General features: G+C 45.4%; 1 protein-coding gene across 9 annotated transcripts; it reads left to right on the plus strand.

The window, feature by feature from the left end:
- Positions 1–447: 447 nt before the first annotated feature.
- Positions 448–14,586, plus strand: sin3aa (SIN3 transcription regulator family member Aa). Of its 9 annotated transcripts, none has more exons than XM_028958870.1 (21): positions 448–498; positions 4,360–4,570; positions 4,679–4,864; positions 5,557–5,663; positions 5,750–6,038; positions 6,115–6,366; positions 6,520–6,690; positions 6,789–6,944; positions 7,047–7,130; positions 7,656–7,774; positions 7,898–8,108; positions 8,261–8,377; positions 9,042–9,280; positions 9,679–9,862; positions 9,954–10,530; positions 11,007–11,176; positions 11,753–11,926; positions 12,009–12,101; positions 12,195–12,289; positions 12,398–12,593; positions 13,250–14,586. In XM_028958870.1, exons 2-21 carry the CDS (start codon positions 4,391–4,393, stop codon positions 13,478–13,480), a joined length of 3,831 nt encoding a protein of 1,276 aa, XP_028814703.1. In that variant the 5' UTR covers positions 448–498; positions 4,360–4,390; the 3' UTR covers positions 13,481–14,586. The 9 variants fall into 9 exon arrangements, with proteins under 9 accessions (XP_028814703.1, XP_028814705.1, XP_028814704.1 ...); XM_028958872.1 differs by lacking the exon at positions 448–498 and adding an exon at positions 623–729; XM_028958871.1 differs by lacking the exon at positions 448–498 and adding an exon at positions 2,425–2,635.
- The last annotated feature ends 303 nt before the right edge of the window (positions 14,587–14,889 follow it).

Consider the following 14,889-nt stretch of genomic DNA (forward strand, 5'->3'; position numbering starts at 1 on the left):
TTTGTTAAAATATTGCAGGCCTCGTTTTAGAAACCCCTTGATTCTGCATTTTGTTTGAATCGTTCAAACATTTTGGTTCTACTTGTTAGTTTCGAAGTTCACGTTATTCCAGACTCGTCATTTCGACCTTTCAGAAGTGACTGTGCTGTTTCGAACAGCGTGAGAAGCCCAGGAAAGCTGATAATCCTTTGAGGAGTCACGCTTTTCAAGTTTATAGCTCAGAAATTTGAAATCAGAATGCAGCGAGTGCAAACGCACCCGCATTACAGGCCAGGAGAAGAAATTAAGATTTGGTGCAGGATTGGCCAAGTGGTCCAGCGGCCCGATCGAGTCACTATAAACGAAGACGAACGCCAGCAAAGTAAACCCAGCATTTGGCGGGTCATATTTAAATACCTCTGACGTAACACGTCCCGTCGACCAATGGGAGCGGAGAGGGGCGTTTCCAACTATTTTGTTACAAACACGAATCCGGAGTGAGAAGCTTCTTTTTCCGAGGTATGTAACAGCTGCTTAAACCAAACATTTCCCCCCCCGATTTCCCACCGTCCGTCGTGTCGTGGCGTTATATGACGTCCGCGGTCGCGATGCAGATTTCTGGTGGTTTGGTCGACGTTGGTGAAATAAATAAAAATAGATGAGGGCAGGCAGGCAGGCAGGCTCGCCAGTCAAGTGAGCAGAAAACGTGCGGCGACGTCGGTGCGGACCGAAGCGTCGGCTCTCGCCGGGGTAAAGAGCGTGTTGTGGGCATGTGAAGCGGACTCCCTGCGGATATTTTGCACGCCTCCTTGCGCGGTGTGTGCAGCCCGATAGTTGGCGAGGGGATCGGGGGGTGGGGGGGGTCGTGCTGACCAGGTTAGACATTTTCTCTCTCCGTTTTTCCCCCGGCCCCTCGATATCGAAGTAAACAAAGAATTTGGGCCACTTTTGTGCGGCCGCCGTGTCGCAGACGACAGGAACTCGGATACGTTGGCGCGACGTTCGTAAACGCGGGCGAAGTGCTCCGGGAGGCGATTATTATATATATTTTTTTGCGATCTCTAGCCAAACATTTCCTATTTTGACTTTGGTGTCGAGCGCGGAGGACGGCCGCTTTTGGGTCGGAATGAATCGAGCACTCGTCGCGGAACCGATCGCCCTCCCGGTCGGTCGGGTTGCCTTGTGGTGTGGCGACAGGCAGCCTACGGTGCCAGGCGAACACTGGGCACAACAAAAGCCGCTGCGGCGTTTAACCCCGAAACAAGAAGATCGCGGCAAACATCCATTGTTCAAGGGAAAGTGGCACCTAAAACGTGCATGGCGCAGATGATTCGGGAACCGCGAACCGGACCCCCGAACGTCGTTTACCTCGAACAATGGTGGTTCGCCGCGAGAGCGAAACAACTTTTCACACATACATACACACACACGTTTCGTTTTCTTTTTTATTTATTTGACCTTTACATTGAAGAGCGGTGTTGTGCTATGCGTACGTTTCCGAGCGTAAACATGACGAGCTACACTCCCCCCCCGGTCGTTAGGGACCGAGGGCAGTCGGTCACAAAATCTCGATTCAGAACGCCCCTTACGACGGAAAGTACGCGTACAAACATGGTAGTCTTACTGGCAAGGTTGCCTGTGGATCGTAGGACGGTCGGGACTAGGAATCCCGGGCAAGTGCTTGACTCCGCCTCTCGTGGGCGAGGGTTTATTTTAAAGGTCCCACCTTTTCGGGGCGTCGTGCGCGACGACCGCGCGACGCCCATTGGTCGAAAGCGAGACGACGGGGGGCGGGGCTAAACTGTGATCGAAGTCGGTGACGTATGGGTCGCTAATGTCGTCGGATCACGTGTTTCTTAAACTTCAGGAAGTTGGCGTCGAAGCCGTAAACGTGCCAAAAAAAAAAAAAAAAAACAGAACGAGCTCGCCTTAAAAACACACAAGCAATGCCAGCCCGTAGCACAGCTCGTTTATGTTATGTTCAAACTAGGTTCATTATGCTACCAGTGAGTAACAACTTTGGTTTCACCGCGAGTTTTTACTATTTGGACCGAATCGATAATTCAGGTCTCATGTTACAGTTTTCCCTCCCTGCTCTCCGTCAACACGCGTTCCTTGCCCCGAATCAGGGGACAGCGGACAACGAGCGTAACGCGAAATGTCGCCCGGCCGAGTTCTCCGCCGCGTTCACTAGAGACCCCGCTGTTTTGGCTTTTTGTCGAGCTTTGCTTTCAAACTGTGTGTACGTGTGTGCGCAAAGAGACAGAGTGGCGGGCGATTGTACGGCCTTTATTTCTGAGCGACAGACGCAGCCGCCAATGGACGCCGCGGGCCTTCCCCCTGCTCGGCGCTTTACGCGCGCCAGCCAATGGCGATCGTCGGGAGGCGGGGACTAGGGAAGTGCTCGGTCGGAGCCACGCCTCTCGACGAAGCGCCGAGCGGAGGTTGTTTTCAGAGGAGAAATTTTCCTTTGCGCTTTTGAGTCTCTCTTGCTTTTTTTAAAAAAAAAAAGATCATTTAACTTTGGGAGCTTTTTTAATTGTTAAGTCGCTATATGTCGCGCAGACCCGCGCCGCAGTATCTTTTATTGTCCCCGGAGTTTTTAGAAAACATTACCCATCACTGGAGTTTAACCAAGTCGCGGTGGTGCAGGGAGGTGAGTTTGCTGTTGATTTCGGGCTGTTGTGGGGCGCCGTTCCCCCCGCAAAGGCACTTCGCGACGACGCGTCCGGCTCGGTTCTGGTTCGGAAGAGAACCAACTTGCCCCCCGAGTTTCGTGCGTGTGTGGCCCTCGCCGTCCGAAGCGCCGCGGAGAACGTCGCTCTCAGCCCCGTTTTCACTTGTTCTGGTCCTCAGCGGCCAAAGCAGCGGTTCTGCGCGACTGGCTGCTGCTTGTGGTACATTTTACTCCGTTTAAAAGTTGAAAGATGGTTTCATCCGGCAACATGTACGCCAGGTCGGTGCTCTCAGTTTGTGACAGGCCTTAAATCGGAGGGGGAGGGGACGGGGGACTGGCCATTCGGTCCCAGCCTGAGACGATAATAATAATAATGATGATGATGATGAACCAACTCGCAGTGACACTCGGTGTAAAAACAGACCAACAGCACTTGCATTTCGTACGTCGACTTGAACAATGTCCAGTGTGGTGAAGAGTGCTGCTGCTGCAGCTCGTGGATTTCGCGTGTGAGTTTTCATCCGAACGAGCGAACCGCTGACTGGCTCGGCGGTTTGAATGCGGTGCCTGAGCAAAACCCGGGCTGGGGGCGGTGTCTGCCCGGGCTACGCGGGGAATCGCGGGGACGGAAAAAAAAACCACACAGATGGATTTGAAACGAGGGTTTTATTATCCGGCGAACCTGCCGTGGCTGCTCTCGTGGGACGCCGAGCTGTTAGTGCATGTGCTGGCAGCGCTAACTAACTAGCCCGCTAACGTGCGAGCTAGTTTTTTTTTTTTTATACCAAGAACACTGGGGTTTCCCGTCCTTCGCGTTGTGTTTAAACCAGCTCTGATTTACAACTACCGTTCCAGACATATATTTATATATATATTTCTCTTGGTTAAAATGTCCAAATGTAGAATCAAGTCCACGTATAAGCAAGCAAGCTAGTCTGTAGTTTGTTTGTTAGCTATTAGCTACGTGTTTGGAACGATGAGATTACTTCGACTAGTCGTAGATCTCACATACAGAGACGGGGAGGGAGAGAAAAAAGGGAAAAAATGCCGTCGCTTCGCTTAAACGAAGCGGTAAACCGTGCAGGAATCGAGGGTTTGACAACCCAGCTAGCGCGGCTAAGCGCGCCGCGTACGCCAGCACTAGTGGCGCGATGACGTCACACTTTGTTCTGCAGTGTGTCGCTGGGGTTCCTCCTCACAGGCGCACTTCACCAGAGGACCCGGCGTCGACCCCACGCACCCGTTAACGCGAGCGGTCGCGGTCACTACCCCACTCCACCTTTCGTGGCTGAATAAAATACCGATGCAGCGGATCAATACAAGTTACGTGCGGCGCAGCAAGCACGAGGATGCTAAGATCAGCCTGTGTGTGTGTGTATATATATATATTTAACCTGCTGTAAAATACCCCCCACTATGATTAAAGAAAAATGCTAATCGTCCTTACTGCGCGCCAGATTAATATGAATTAATTAGTGAATACCTGCAGTTTTGGGTATGACTTCTTGAACATTACATCAAAACAGCGGTCCGGTTTTGTTTTGTTTGTTTTAATGCAATAAAAGACATGAATTAAGACATTAAGGCAGGTGTGTGCTCTCCTCAGACCCCATAGTGTCTTAATATTGAATGAGTTGTATTAACTGTGTCATCGCTTGATAGGCCACAGCTTTATAGATGATTTTCCCATTTTGTGTTCACAGGTCTAGAAGCCCCCACGAGTATGTGTTCAAAATGAAGCGGCGGTTGGATGAACAGGAACTGATCTTCCCATCCCAGCCACGTCGGCTCACCGGCAAAACGGAGACTTTCCAGCATCGTGTTCTGGCCCCTGCGCCAGCTGTGTATGACGCTGTGGCAGACACTATGCAGCCTACCCCTGGTATCCAGTATCCAGTTCCACAAGGGTACCAGGTGTGAAAATGTTCCTGATAAATCGGAAACTGGATATTTAGGCTTTTCTTACCAGTTGTTGCTAAAAATGGTCTTGAACACTTCTTTTAGATCTGCCTTAATGCTCAGCAGGTTCCAACAGTGGCACAGAGTTCCAGCAGTCATGGACACACCCCTAACCCTGCCATGCACAGTGGCTCCCACCACCACAACACAGCTGTTCAGTCTCACGGGCCATCTGTGGTTCAGGGACACGCTCACCCCCCTGCGCCTCCTGCCTCGGCCCAGGGTCAGCAGCAGTTCCAGAGACTTAAGGTGAAGACCCCACTTCCATTAGAGATTTCATGAGCACAGTATAATACACAATCCTTGATATAAACATAGCAGGCACCAACTTCTATGAGGTGTTCTAAAACAGTAATAACATTTTAGTAATCTGTACTTTCTAATTGACCTAAGCTCAGCATGTCAGGTATTTTTTTCATGCTCCTGAAAGTCATATTGCTAAAAATAATTTAATTGAAAGACCATTGAGTCAATTTCCTTTTAGAGTAGAGATGTAATGTGTTTGTGTACTATTGAAAACAAACAAATAATCCAAAGGGTCATTAAAATGCACTTTTTTTACTTTGACCTCATGCTTTTGTGTGCCCACTGTACAGTGTTTTAAGCATTTTGTTGATAATTTGATTTACATGTGCATGTTTGATTTCTCCAATGGTTTATAACCTCGGGTTAGGTGAGCACAATCCACCTTTTTAGAAATATCCATTCATGTTCATTAATTTTTTTGTATGTGGATTCATTGATTAATCATGTTCTTCAGTATCACTTTTATCATGTGTTCATAGTATCATAATTGTTCATTTTTTACTCTTTTGCTTCTGTTTCTTTATCTCTTGTTTAAGTAAAAAAAACGTTTTTTTTTTATTACAATAATGTATTTTTCTAATAATCTAATGTCATGGATTTGTTTTCGTTCTTCTATTCCAATCCGTTTGTCTCAGGTTGAGGATGCTTTGTCTTATCTGGACCAAGTAAAACTACAGTTTGGGAGTCAACCACAAGTCTACAATGATTTCCTTGACATAATGAAGGAGTTCAAATCTCAGAGGTGAGCGTACTTGAGGTTTGAGTTGTATCTTGTCTGAGTTGAAGTTTTTTTTTTTTTTAAATTGAGCTTTTTTGCCGTTTCCACAGCATTGACACACCAGGGGTAATCAGCAGGGTGTCTCAGCTTTTCAAAGGCCACCCTGACCTCATCATGGGATTCAATACTTTTTTGCCTCCTGGTTACAAGATTGAGGTGCAGACCAATGACCTGGTTAATGTAACCACCCCAGGACAGATCCACCACATCACCCCCCACGGGATCTCAGTCCAAAATATCCCACCTGTAGCACCAGCCCAGCCCCAGACACCACTGGCTGGTCCTACTACGACCACTGCACCAGCTCCCCCTGCACAGCCTTCCCCCAAGACTAACAAGGTGAGCAGTTTATTTCACTTTTTTTATATACACAAATAGATTTCAGCTATTGAATCAACTCTGCTGCTCTCATCAGCAACCACTGCAGTCTCCAGCTCTGACCCCAAGCAGCCAACCCAATCCGTCCATTCCGCCATATGCCTCTCCAAGATCTCCACCACTGCAGCCCCACACCCAAGTCAGCAGCACTCCTAATGCCACACCCCTACAGAACAACCAGCCTGTTGAGTTTAACCATGCCATCAGCTACGTCAACAAAATCAAGAACCGTTTCCAAGGACAACCAGACATCTACAAAGCTTTTCTGGAGATCTTGCACACCTATCAGGCAAGCGTGGACACCCAACTTGCTTTCTCATTAGCATTATTTTCCATATAAAGCATTTGCGAGAATGCATTAGTTGTTTTAAGTAGACTTTGGAAGGTGCCAGCATTATCAGTTGACTGGTAAAAAGTATTAAAATTTATATTGGTATTATAGGTTGTTGTTTCCTTGCAGAAAGAGCAGCGAAATGCTAAGGAGGCTGGTGGGAACTACACCCCAGCTCTCACTGAGCAGGAGGTTTACGCTCAGGTTGCGCGACTCTTCAAGAACCAGGAGGACCTTCTGTCAGAGTTCGGCCAGTTCCTGCCTGATGCCAATAGTTCAGCAGTGAGTAATAGACAGATGGAAGTGTCACAGGCTGGAGGAAAAGCTTCACCTTTCCATGTTCTAATGTCATATTCCCCCCCAAACCTTTTTTTTTCTAGCTGCTAAGTAAGACTACTGCAGAGAAGGCAGAATCTGTACGCAATGATCATGGGGGCACTGTGAAGAAGCTTCAGCTCAATAACAAACAGCGGCCCAATCAGAATGGTTGCCAGATCCGTAGACCCTCTGGGCCTGGAACCACACCTCCAGTGAAGGTATGCCGTCTCACCATAAGTTATGTTCTTATATTCGTGGCATTTGTTTAGGCACTAATGTGCATTGCTTGGCAGTAGTTAACATCTGAATATCTTTCCCAGAAAAAGCTCAAGGTGCTGAAAGATGGATCTCTAGCAGAGACCAGCAAGCACGGAGTTGGAACGGAGTCTCAGTTCTTTGAGAAGGTATACTTGAATTGTCATTTTATACCTGTTGTAGTTCATCATTGGTGAATCCCTGGGTGGTCTGATATGCTGGCATTTGTGCACTGTATTTATGTATCAGTTATCAGCCCTCAAAATATTACATTTATTTCTTTTATAAAACAGAAATTGTGAGATGAACTGCAGGAAAAAAAGCTATTACTACACTATCACAGATGCTTTGAGAGAAGGATAAAGTTATTAAGCAATTTGATAAAATGTATGTTTTTTTTGTGATCAAGTTCATCTTTGGGCCACAAGAGGGCTCTTCACATTCAAAAGCTCTGTTTTGTTTGCCTTTATTAGTCCCAGTATGGTTTTGTCATTGTGCAAATCATATTATGTTTGTGTAAACAGGAAGATACAATACTGGAAATGATTGTGTTTTTAAGCACATCTTTCCATCTGGTCCATTGCTGCCTTTGTTGTGCGAATGTGGATCCAGTGAGGTTCTGGCTATGGTGCCATCACTGAAGAACTTCTAAGATTAGTTCTTTATGTGCATAGGTGCGTAAGGCCCTGCGGAGTGCCGAGGCCTATGAGAACTTCTTGCGGTGCCTAGTCATCTTTAATCAGGAGGTGATCTCTCGAGCTGAGCTGGTGCAGTTGGTGATGCCGTTCTTAGGGTGAGTCAAACTGTGTGCCTTGCATATTTGAATATAGGCCTTAATTGGGGTAATTCTATTTCTGTGTATGACAGACTAATGTTATTTTACATAGTCTCTGTCATGTTTGTCTGTCCCACATAGGAAATTCCCAGAACTTTTTACCTGGCTCAAGAACTTTCTTGGCTACAAAGAAATGTCCCATATTGAGACGTACCCCAAAGAGCGAGCCACTGAGGGGATTGCTATGGAGATCGACTACGCCTCTTGTAAGAGGCTTGGGTCAAGTTACAGAGCACTTCCCAAAAGCTACCAGCAGCCCAAGTGCACAGGCCGAACGCCCCTCTGCAAAGAGGTTAGTTGTTGATAATTTATCCATGCTGAGGTTCTGTAACTTAAAAATATGGACGTGAGTGGTTCTCACAGTTTAGAAAATTATGTCTGAATTCACAATGACATTGGCTTGGGAAATACATTGGTCATCATTTTTTTTCCTGTCCTGGTTAGGTTCTGAATGACACATGGGTGTCATTTCCCTCTTGGTCAGAGGACTCAACATTTGTTAGCTCAAAGAAGACTCAGTATGAGGAGCACATCTACCGCTGTGAAGATGAGCGCTTTGAGGTAAGGAGCATCAGAAAAAGATAAGATGATCCTTTATTAGTACCACAAGTGGGGAAATTGACTTTGTCACAGCAGAAAGTGGACAGCAGCAAAAATATAGCATAAAGAATATGCTGACTGTATAATATAATATACAAATAAATAGTCTGGAAACAAACTGAAAAAATGGTGGATGAGAGTATTAAAAATATATATATACATAGAAAAAATATATTTGTGTACGTCTGTATACATAACATATGTAAATGTACATATATACAAATATTGCACATGAGAAAAACAGAAATTGTGCTAAATATTTTTACTGTTCCTTAAGATCTCTTGGTTTTCTTACCGATTATTTTGTTACATTTACAGCATTTGTAAGTTGCATTGAATAAGGGCATCTGATAATCAGTAGTGACTGATACAGCCCCACTGGAGACACTCAGGGTTAAGTGTCTTGCTCAGGGACACAATGGTAGGAAGTGGGGTCTGAACTTGTGACTTTGGTCTTCTGGCATAGGCATGCCTTGTCCCATAGGCTACTACACCCCTACCACTACCACTGAAGTGTATAAAGTTTGATTTGTAGTAAACATGGCAGTAGAGGGTTTGAAGAGTCTTTAATTTGCTGTTTTTTGTAATCTTAATGTAACCCTGCTGCTTTTTCCACTGTCTGCAGCTGGATGTGGTGCTGGAGACCAACCTGGCCACCATTCGGGTTCTCGAGACTGTGCAGAAGAAGCTGTCCCGAATGTCTGCCGAAGAACAGGCTAAGTTCCACCTGGACAATACGCTGGGTGGCTCCTCTGAGGTTATTCATCGCAAGGCCATCCAGAGGATATACGGTGACAAGGCCCCTGACATCATTGATGGCCTGAAAAGGAACCCAGCTGTTTCTGTCCCAATCGTGTTGAGGAGGTGAGGCGCATTGCAACTGCGAACATCGACAATAATGTTTTCTTGTTCTTCAATTTTCACTGGCTAGTGAGTCTTTAAAGTGTAACTTCCACCAGAGAGAATTTGGCCTCACTTTGAAACCTGAAGCTTGAGCTTCAAACTCAGAATCCATGAAAATGATTGTTGGAAAATGTATTTTCAAAACCCTGATGGATTCTCCATTTTGCAGACCAAACCAAAAGCTTGTGATAATAACACATTTTTGGGGAGAACATTGCACCACATTGTGGGAAAATGCACACATTAGCATGATGTTTATTAATTAGTCCAGATTCACAAATTCCTGACCCCACCTACTGCAGTTCCACCCAGCCGTAAATGCACTATGGTATTAATCTCTGCTGTACTGGGGTCCTCAGGCTAAAGACTAAAGACGAGGAGTGGCGGGAAGCCCAGCGGGGCTTTAACAAGATATGGAGGGAGCAGAATGAGAAGTATTACCTGAAGTCTCTGGACCACCAAGGCATCAACTTCAAACAGAATGACACCAAGGTGTTACGGTCCAAGACTCTCCTGAATGAAATTGAGAGTATTTACGATGAGGTTAGCATTTTTCGCTCCCAAGGGGAATTAATTAAATTAATAGTTTTGAAGTTTCTGATTTCATAAAGATAAATTGAATAATATTTTCCAGCGTCAGGAACAAATATCAGATGAAAATGGCTCCCTGTCCACCGGCCCCCACCTCACCCTGACTTATGAAGACAGGCAGATCCTGGAAGATGCCGCCGCTCTCATCATCCATCACGTGAAGAGGCAGACCAGTATTCAGAAGGAAGACAAGTACAAGATCAAGCAGATCGTCTACCACTTCATCCCCGACATGCTCTTCTCCCAGCGTGGGGAGCTGTCTGACGTGGAGGAAGAGGAGGAGGAAGAGGAGATGGAGATTGATGAGAACGGTGCCAAAAAACACAACGGTGTGGGTGGTGGCAACAGCCCCTCCAAGTCCAAACTTCTCTTCAGCAGTTCCGCCGCACAGAAGCTGCGCAGCTGCGAGGAGGCCTACAACCTCTTCTACGTTAACAACAACTGGTACATCTTCCTGCGGCTGCACCAGACCCTGTGCTCACGCCTGCTGCGCCTCTACACACAAGCTGAGAAGCAGATTGAGGAGGACCTGCGAGAGAAGGACTGGGAAAGGGAGGTCCTGGGCCTCAGACGGGACAAAAATGACAACCCTGCCATCCAGCTTCGACTGAAGGAGCCCAGTAAGTATTCAGCCTTCCACTCTGTCGCCGCTCATTAGTTTTCTCATTTTCTGCAAGCCTAATGATTTCTGTTTTACATTAACATTCATGCCATGTCTTGTCCAGAGTGACTTATCAGTACATTTACAGTATTTGCCAGACGCCCTTATCCAGAGCAACTTACAATCCGTAGTTACAGGGACAGCCCCCCCCCTGGAGACACTCATGGTTAAGTGTCTTGCTCAGGGACACAATGGTAGTAGGTGGGATTTGAACCTGGGTCTTCTGGTTCATAGTTGAGTGTGTTACCCACTCGGCTACTACCACCCTATCAGTAGTTACAGGTACCAACTCAAAAATAATCATTCAGGGCCACAATGGTAGCAAGTGTTGCGACTTTTGTGTCTTACCGATCATAGACCCGCATAGCTGAGTGTGTTGCAAGGCTTCTTTGAGAACCCTCGCTCTGTGTAATTTGTGATCTCTGTGCACTGCAGTGGACATTGAAGTGGAGGATTACTACTCAGCCTTCCTGGATATGGTGCGGAACCTGCTGGATGGGAACATGGAGGCATCGCACTATGAGGACTCTTTGAGAGAGATGTTCACCATCCACGCCTACGTAGCCTTCACCATGGACAAGCTTATACAGAGCATCGTCAGACAGGTGAGCGGCTGTGTTTGAAATGCTGCAGTCTCGCCTCCATGCCTCATCAACCCCCATGATTATATGTTTTAAATGTTGGCTAAAAAACCATTTATTCGCCATGCTAAAAGTTTTCTATAAATATACATTTTTTTGTCTTCATTATTCTTTACACCCTGAATTTCCTGGGACGTGGAACTGGCATCAGGTCCGGAATTATGTTATTAATTATTAGGCAGTGGTGGCGTAGTAGGTAACCGAGAGTTTGCTGATTCAAATCCCATCCCACACACTGCGCCCCGGGCCCACCGCTCACTAAGGGTGACTGGTTAAATGCAAAGAACACATTTCGTTGTCTGCATCATGTGCTGTGTGATTCTGTGCATCACAATGAAAAACCACAACAACTAAATATGGCAAGATTGAGAGAAACCTGTCTGTTTTTATAATAACTCTGTGAGTTATAATTTGGAAATGGTGCCTTGTACATGTTTCACATGATCAGTAATTTTTCCATGTTAAACACAAACTGAAACCATATTGACACCACTGTGTCTCCGTCTGGTGCTCTCTCTCTCTCTCTCTCTGTTCCTGCAGCTGCAGCACATAGTGAGTGATGAGATCTGCGTTCAGGTGACTGACCTGTACTTAGCTGAGTGTGGCAGTGGGGCCACCGGAGGTCCCCTCTCCACTCAAGCATCCAGATCCTCTGCTGAAGGAGCCTACCAGCGCAAGGCCGAGCAACTGATGGCTGACGAGAATTGCTTCAAGGTGCGTCCACCTCGCTGTCTGGCTGTTTGTGGCAGGTTTGCCTCGTATGTCTGGCTTTGACATGCTCTCTGCTTCTCTGCAGCTGATGTTTCTGAAGAACCGGGCAAATGTGCAGCTCACGGTTGACCTGCTGGACACAGAGGAGGAGAACTCTGATGAACCAGCAGACACTGAGGTGAGTTAAGTGTAGCAGCTTTTAAAGACGTCTGTTTTACTGTCTTCCTGTAAATGAGCTCTGTTTACTAATTTATTCCTCATTTAAACATAGCGCTGGTCTGATTATGTGGGTCGGTACCTGAATGCTGAAGCCACGTCCACAGAACTTCGTGAGCACCTCGCGCAAAAGCCTGTGTTCTTGCCAAGGTTGGCTTTTTCATGATGATAGTTCCATTAATTGCTTTAGACAATTGTAGCCCTGAGGAAGAACGTTGCTCTGAAACAGGCAACTAACTGTGGCCCTGCGTCACACAGGAACCTGCGGCGGATACGGAAGTGCCAGAGAGGACGAGAGCAGCAGGAGAAGGAGCTTAAAGAGGGCGGAAAGAAGGAGAACGCAGAGAACATGAAAATGGAGTGCATGTTCAAACTCAACTCCTACAAGATGGTATATGTGTGTAAGTCTGAGGACTACATGTATCGGCGCACTGCCCTGCTGCGAGCTCACCAGGTAAGACAGAGGAAGGGTTTCAGGTTTCAAATTCCACCCTTCCCCATGACTACTGAATACACAGAAACAGTACAATAAAATCCAGCACATTTCGAAACGTGTAAAATGAACAAGTAAAGATGATGTGCAACATTATTTTGTTAACAATACACTAGTATAATTGACTATTATAATGATATTTTTTTAATTATTAAAGTGTGTGTGTTTTTTTCAACATAATCCAATTTTTACTGCACATCATGTGCCATACATAACGTTGACGTGTCTCTATTCTAATAGACAGGAAGTCAGGATGACAGTTGATCACTTTTCCTGTATTTGAAATATAAACTTGATTGCGCTTTGGGGCCTTTTTTCCTTTATTTAACGAGTCTATAAGTATATTTATTTAAGTATATAGACAATGCTGATCTAATATTTGGTTAAGTCCAGAATAAGGCTAAAGACAATTCTGATTTCATACATCATTCCAACTGACAGACAGGTACATCTTTATGATGCTGATTCCGGAAACGGTGTCAATGCAAGTGCATGTCGCTCTAAATTGGCTGATATTAGTGCTCAGATTTTTAGGCAATGCAATTAAAAAATAATGCTGTTATGTACCCTATTGTACATAACTGACTAAAATCTGTTCTTTTTGATTTTGCCTGTAGTCCCACGAAAGGGTGAGCACACGGCTACACCAGCGCTTCCAGGCCTGGGTGGACTCCTGGGTGAAAGATAACGTCACCCATGACATGGCAGCTGAAACGACCAAATGGCTTATGGGAGATGGGCGCAAGGGCCTTGTGCCCTGCTCCACCACCTGCGAGCCAGAGGTCCTTCATTTCATGAACATCAACAAGTACCGAGTCAAATATGGCACATCCCACAAAGCACCGTAACCCACCCTTCTCACAGGGTCCGGGCGGGCCAGCTAAGGTTCTTATATTCCCCACTAAGGGGGTGAAGGGGTCAGGGAGGGTAACAGGGGAGGGTCACAGGTAGAATAGGAAAGGGCTTACCAACAACTTTACAAGGGTGACATGAAAGCACAAGCCATTGTAGCTGTCATGTGGTGCCAGAGGCGACTGGTGGAACTCAGTTTTTTTTAACAGTGTTTTTAGCTGTTCCTGCTCTTGCAAGAGCCCTCAGTGCCAAAACATTGTAACCAACCAGTCAGTGAAGAGCCCACCTGCCCTGAACTGAGCGCTTAATTAAGCAAACCAAACCACAGTCACTTAAGGACCATAGTGCGTGTGTGACGTGTAGGATCGGCTAGTTCAGAACATGAGACCATGGATTGACTGGTTTAATGTGAACAAGACCAGCGAGGCAAGATAACAGTGTAAATAAATATATAAAAATATATGCCCCTTTAACTAAATGTTGTAGCGGGCGTGATATGGTATATGTGTAAGTTTTGGGGAAACTGTAAGTGCACTTAACTTGTAAATGAGAAGGATAAGCTGATATTTATCCTGCCATGACAAAGTGCTGCAGAGGTCGATCACTAATCTTTAGAATGACCCAAAACATAGAACAAAGAAGACATACTGTGTTTTCTGGAGATGTTATTTTCTGGAAGTAAATGAACTATAACTGTGTAACAAGCAGTATTGTGGGGTTGGGAGCAAAAAGCACTGTTGTGGTTTGTGTAAAGGGGGAAAAAAGAAGCAGCTCCACTTTGTCTCAAACTGTAAAATTGTATATTGTGAAAGTCTTTTATGGGTCATAACCTGGTCCTGGCCGCCCTGGCATTGAGCCTTTCAAAGTTGCTGGCAATGCCCTCTGCCAATATACCAGCTTGTACACAAGACGGATTCTCACAAATGGACTATCAACACATTGCTCACATATTGTAAATAAACTGTATATATTGTCAGACTTTTTTTATGACCAAGATCAGCGTTGTTGTGCTAGTAAAACTTTACAGGCTTTCTGTGGACTTAGTGAGGGAAGGCGAAAGTTAGTGGGTAGAATAAGAAAGAAAAAAAAAAAAAAAAAAAAAGCAAAACAGTTTATTACAGTTTTTACCAAAGGGAGTTGATGATTATAATGAGAATAGTTTCTTTTCCTTTGTGTGTTTTTTTTTTTTTTTTTTTTTTTTTGTTTTGTTTGTTTGTTTTGTCCTTTTTTAAATAGTAAAAATGTTAATTTGACAGGTAGAAATGTATCCAGGTCTTTGTTTTTTGAAATGAAAGTTTTTTTATATAAAAAAAATCTTTTAATTTTCAAATTTTGAAATAGACTTTCATTTCGGTAAAATATTCACTGCCCATTTGGATATAAGACACTCTGACTGCGTGAAATC

This window comes from Denticeps clupeoides, chromosome 17 (genome assembly GCF_900700375.1).
Source record: "Denticeps clupeoides chromosome 17, fDenClu1.1, whole genome shotgun sequence".
NCBI classification, from domain to species: Eukaryota; Metazoa; Chordata; class Actinopteri; order Clupeiformes; family Denticipitidae; genus Denticeps; species Denticeps clupeoides.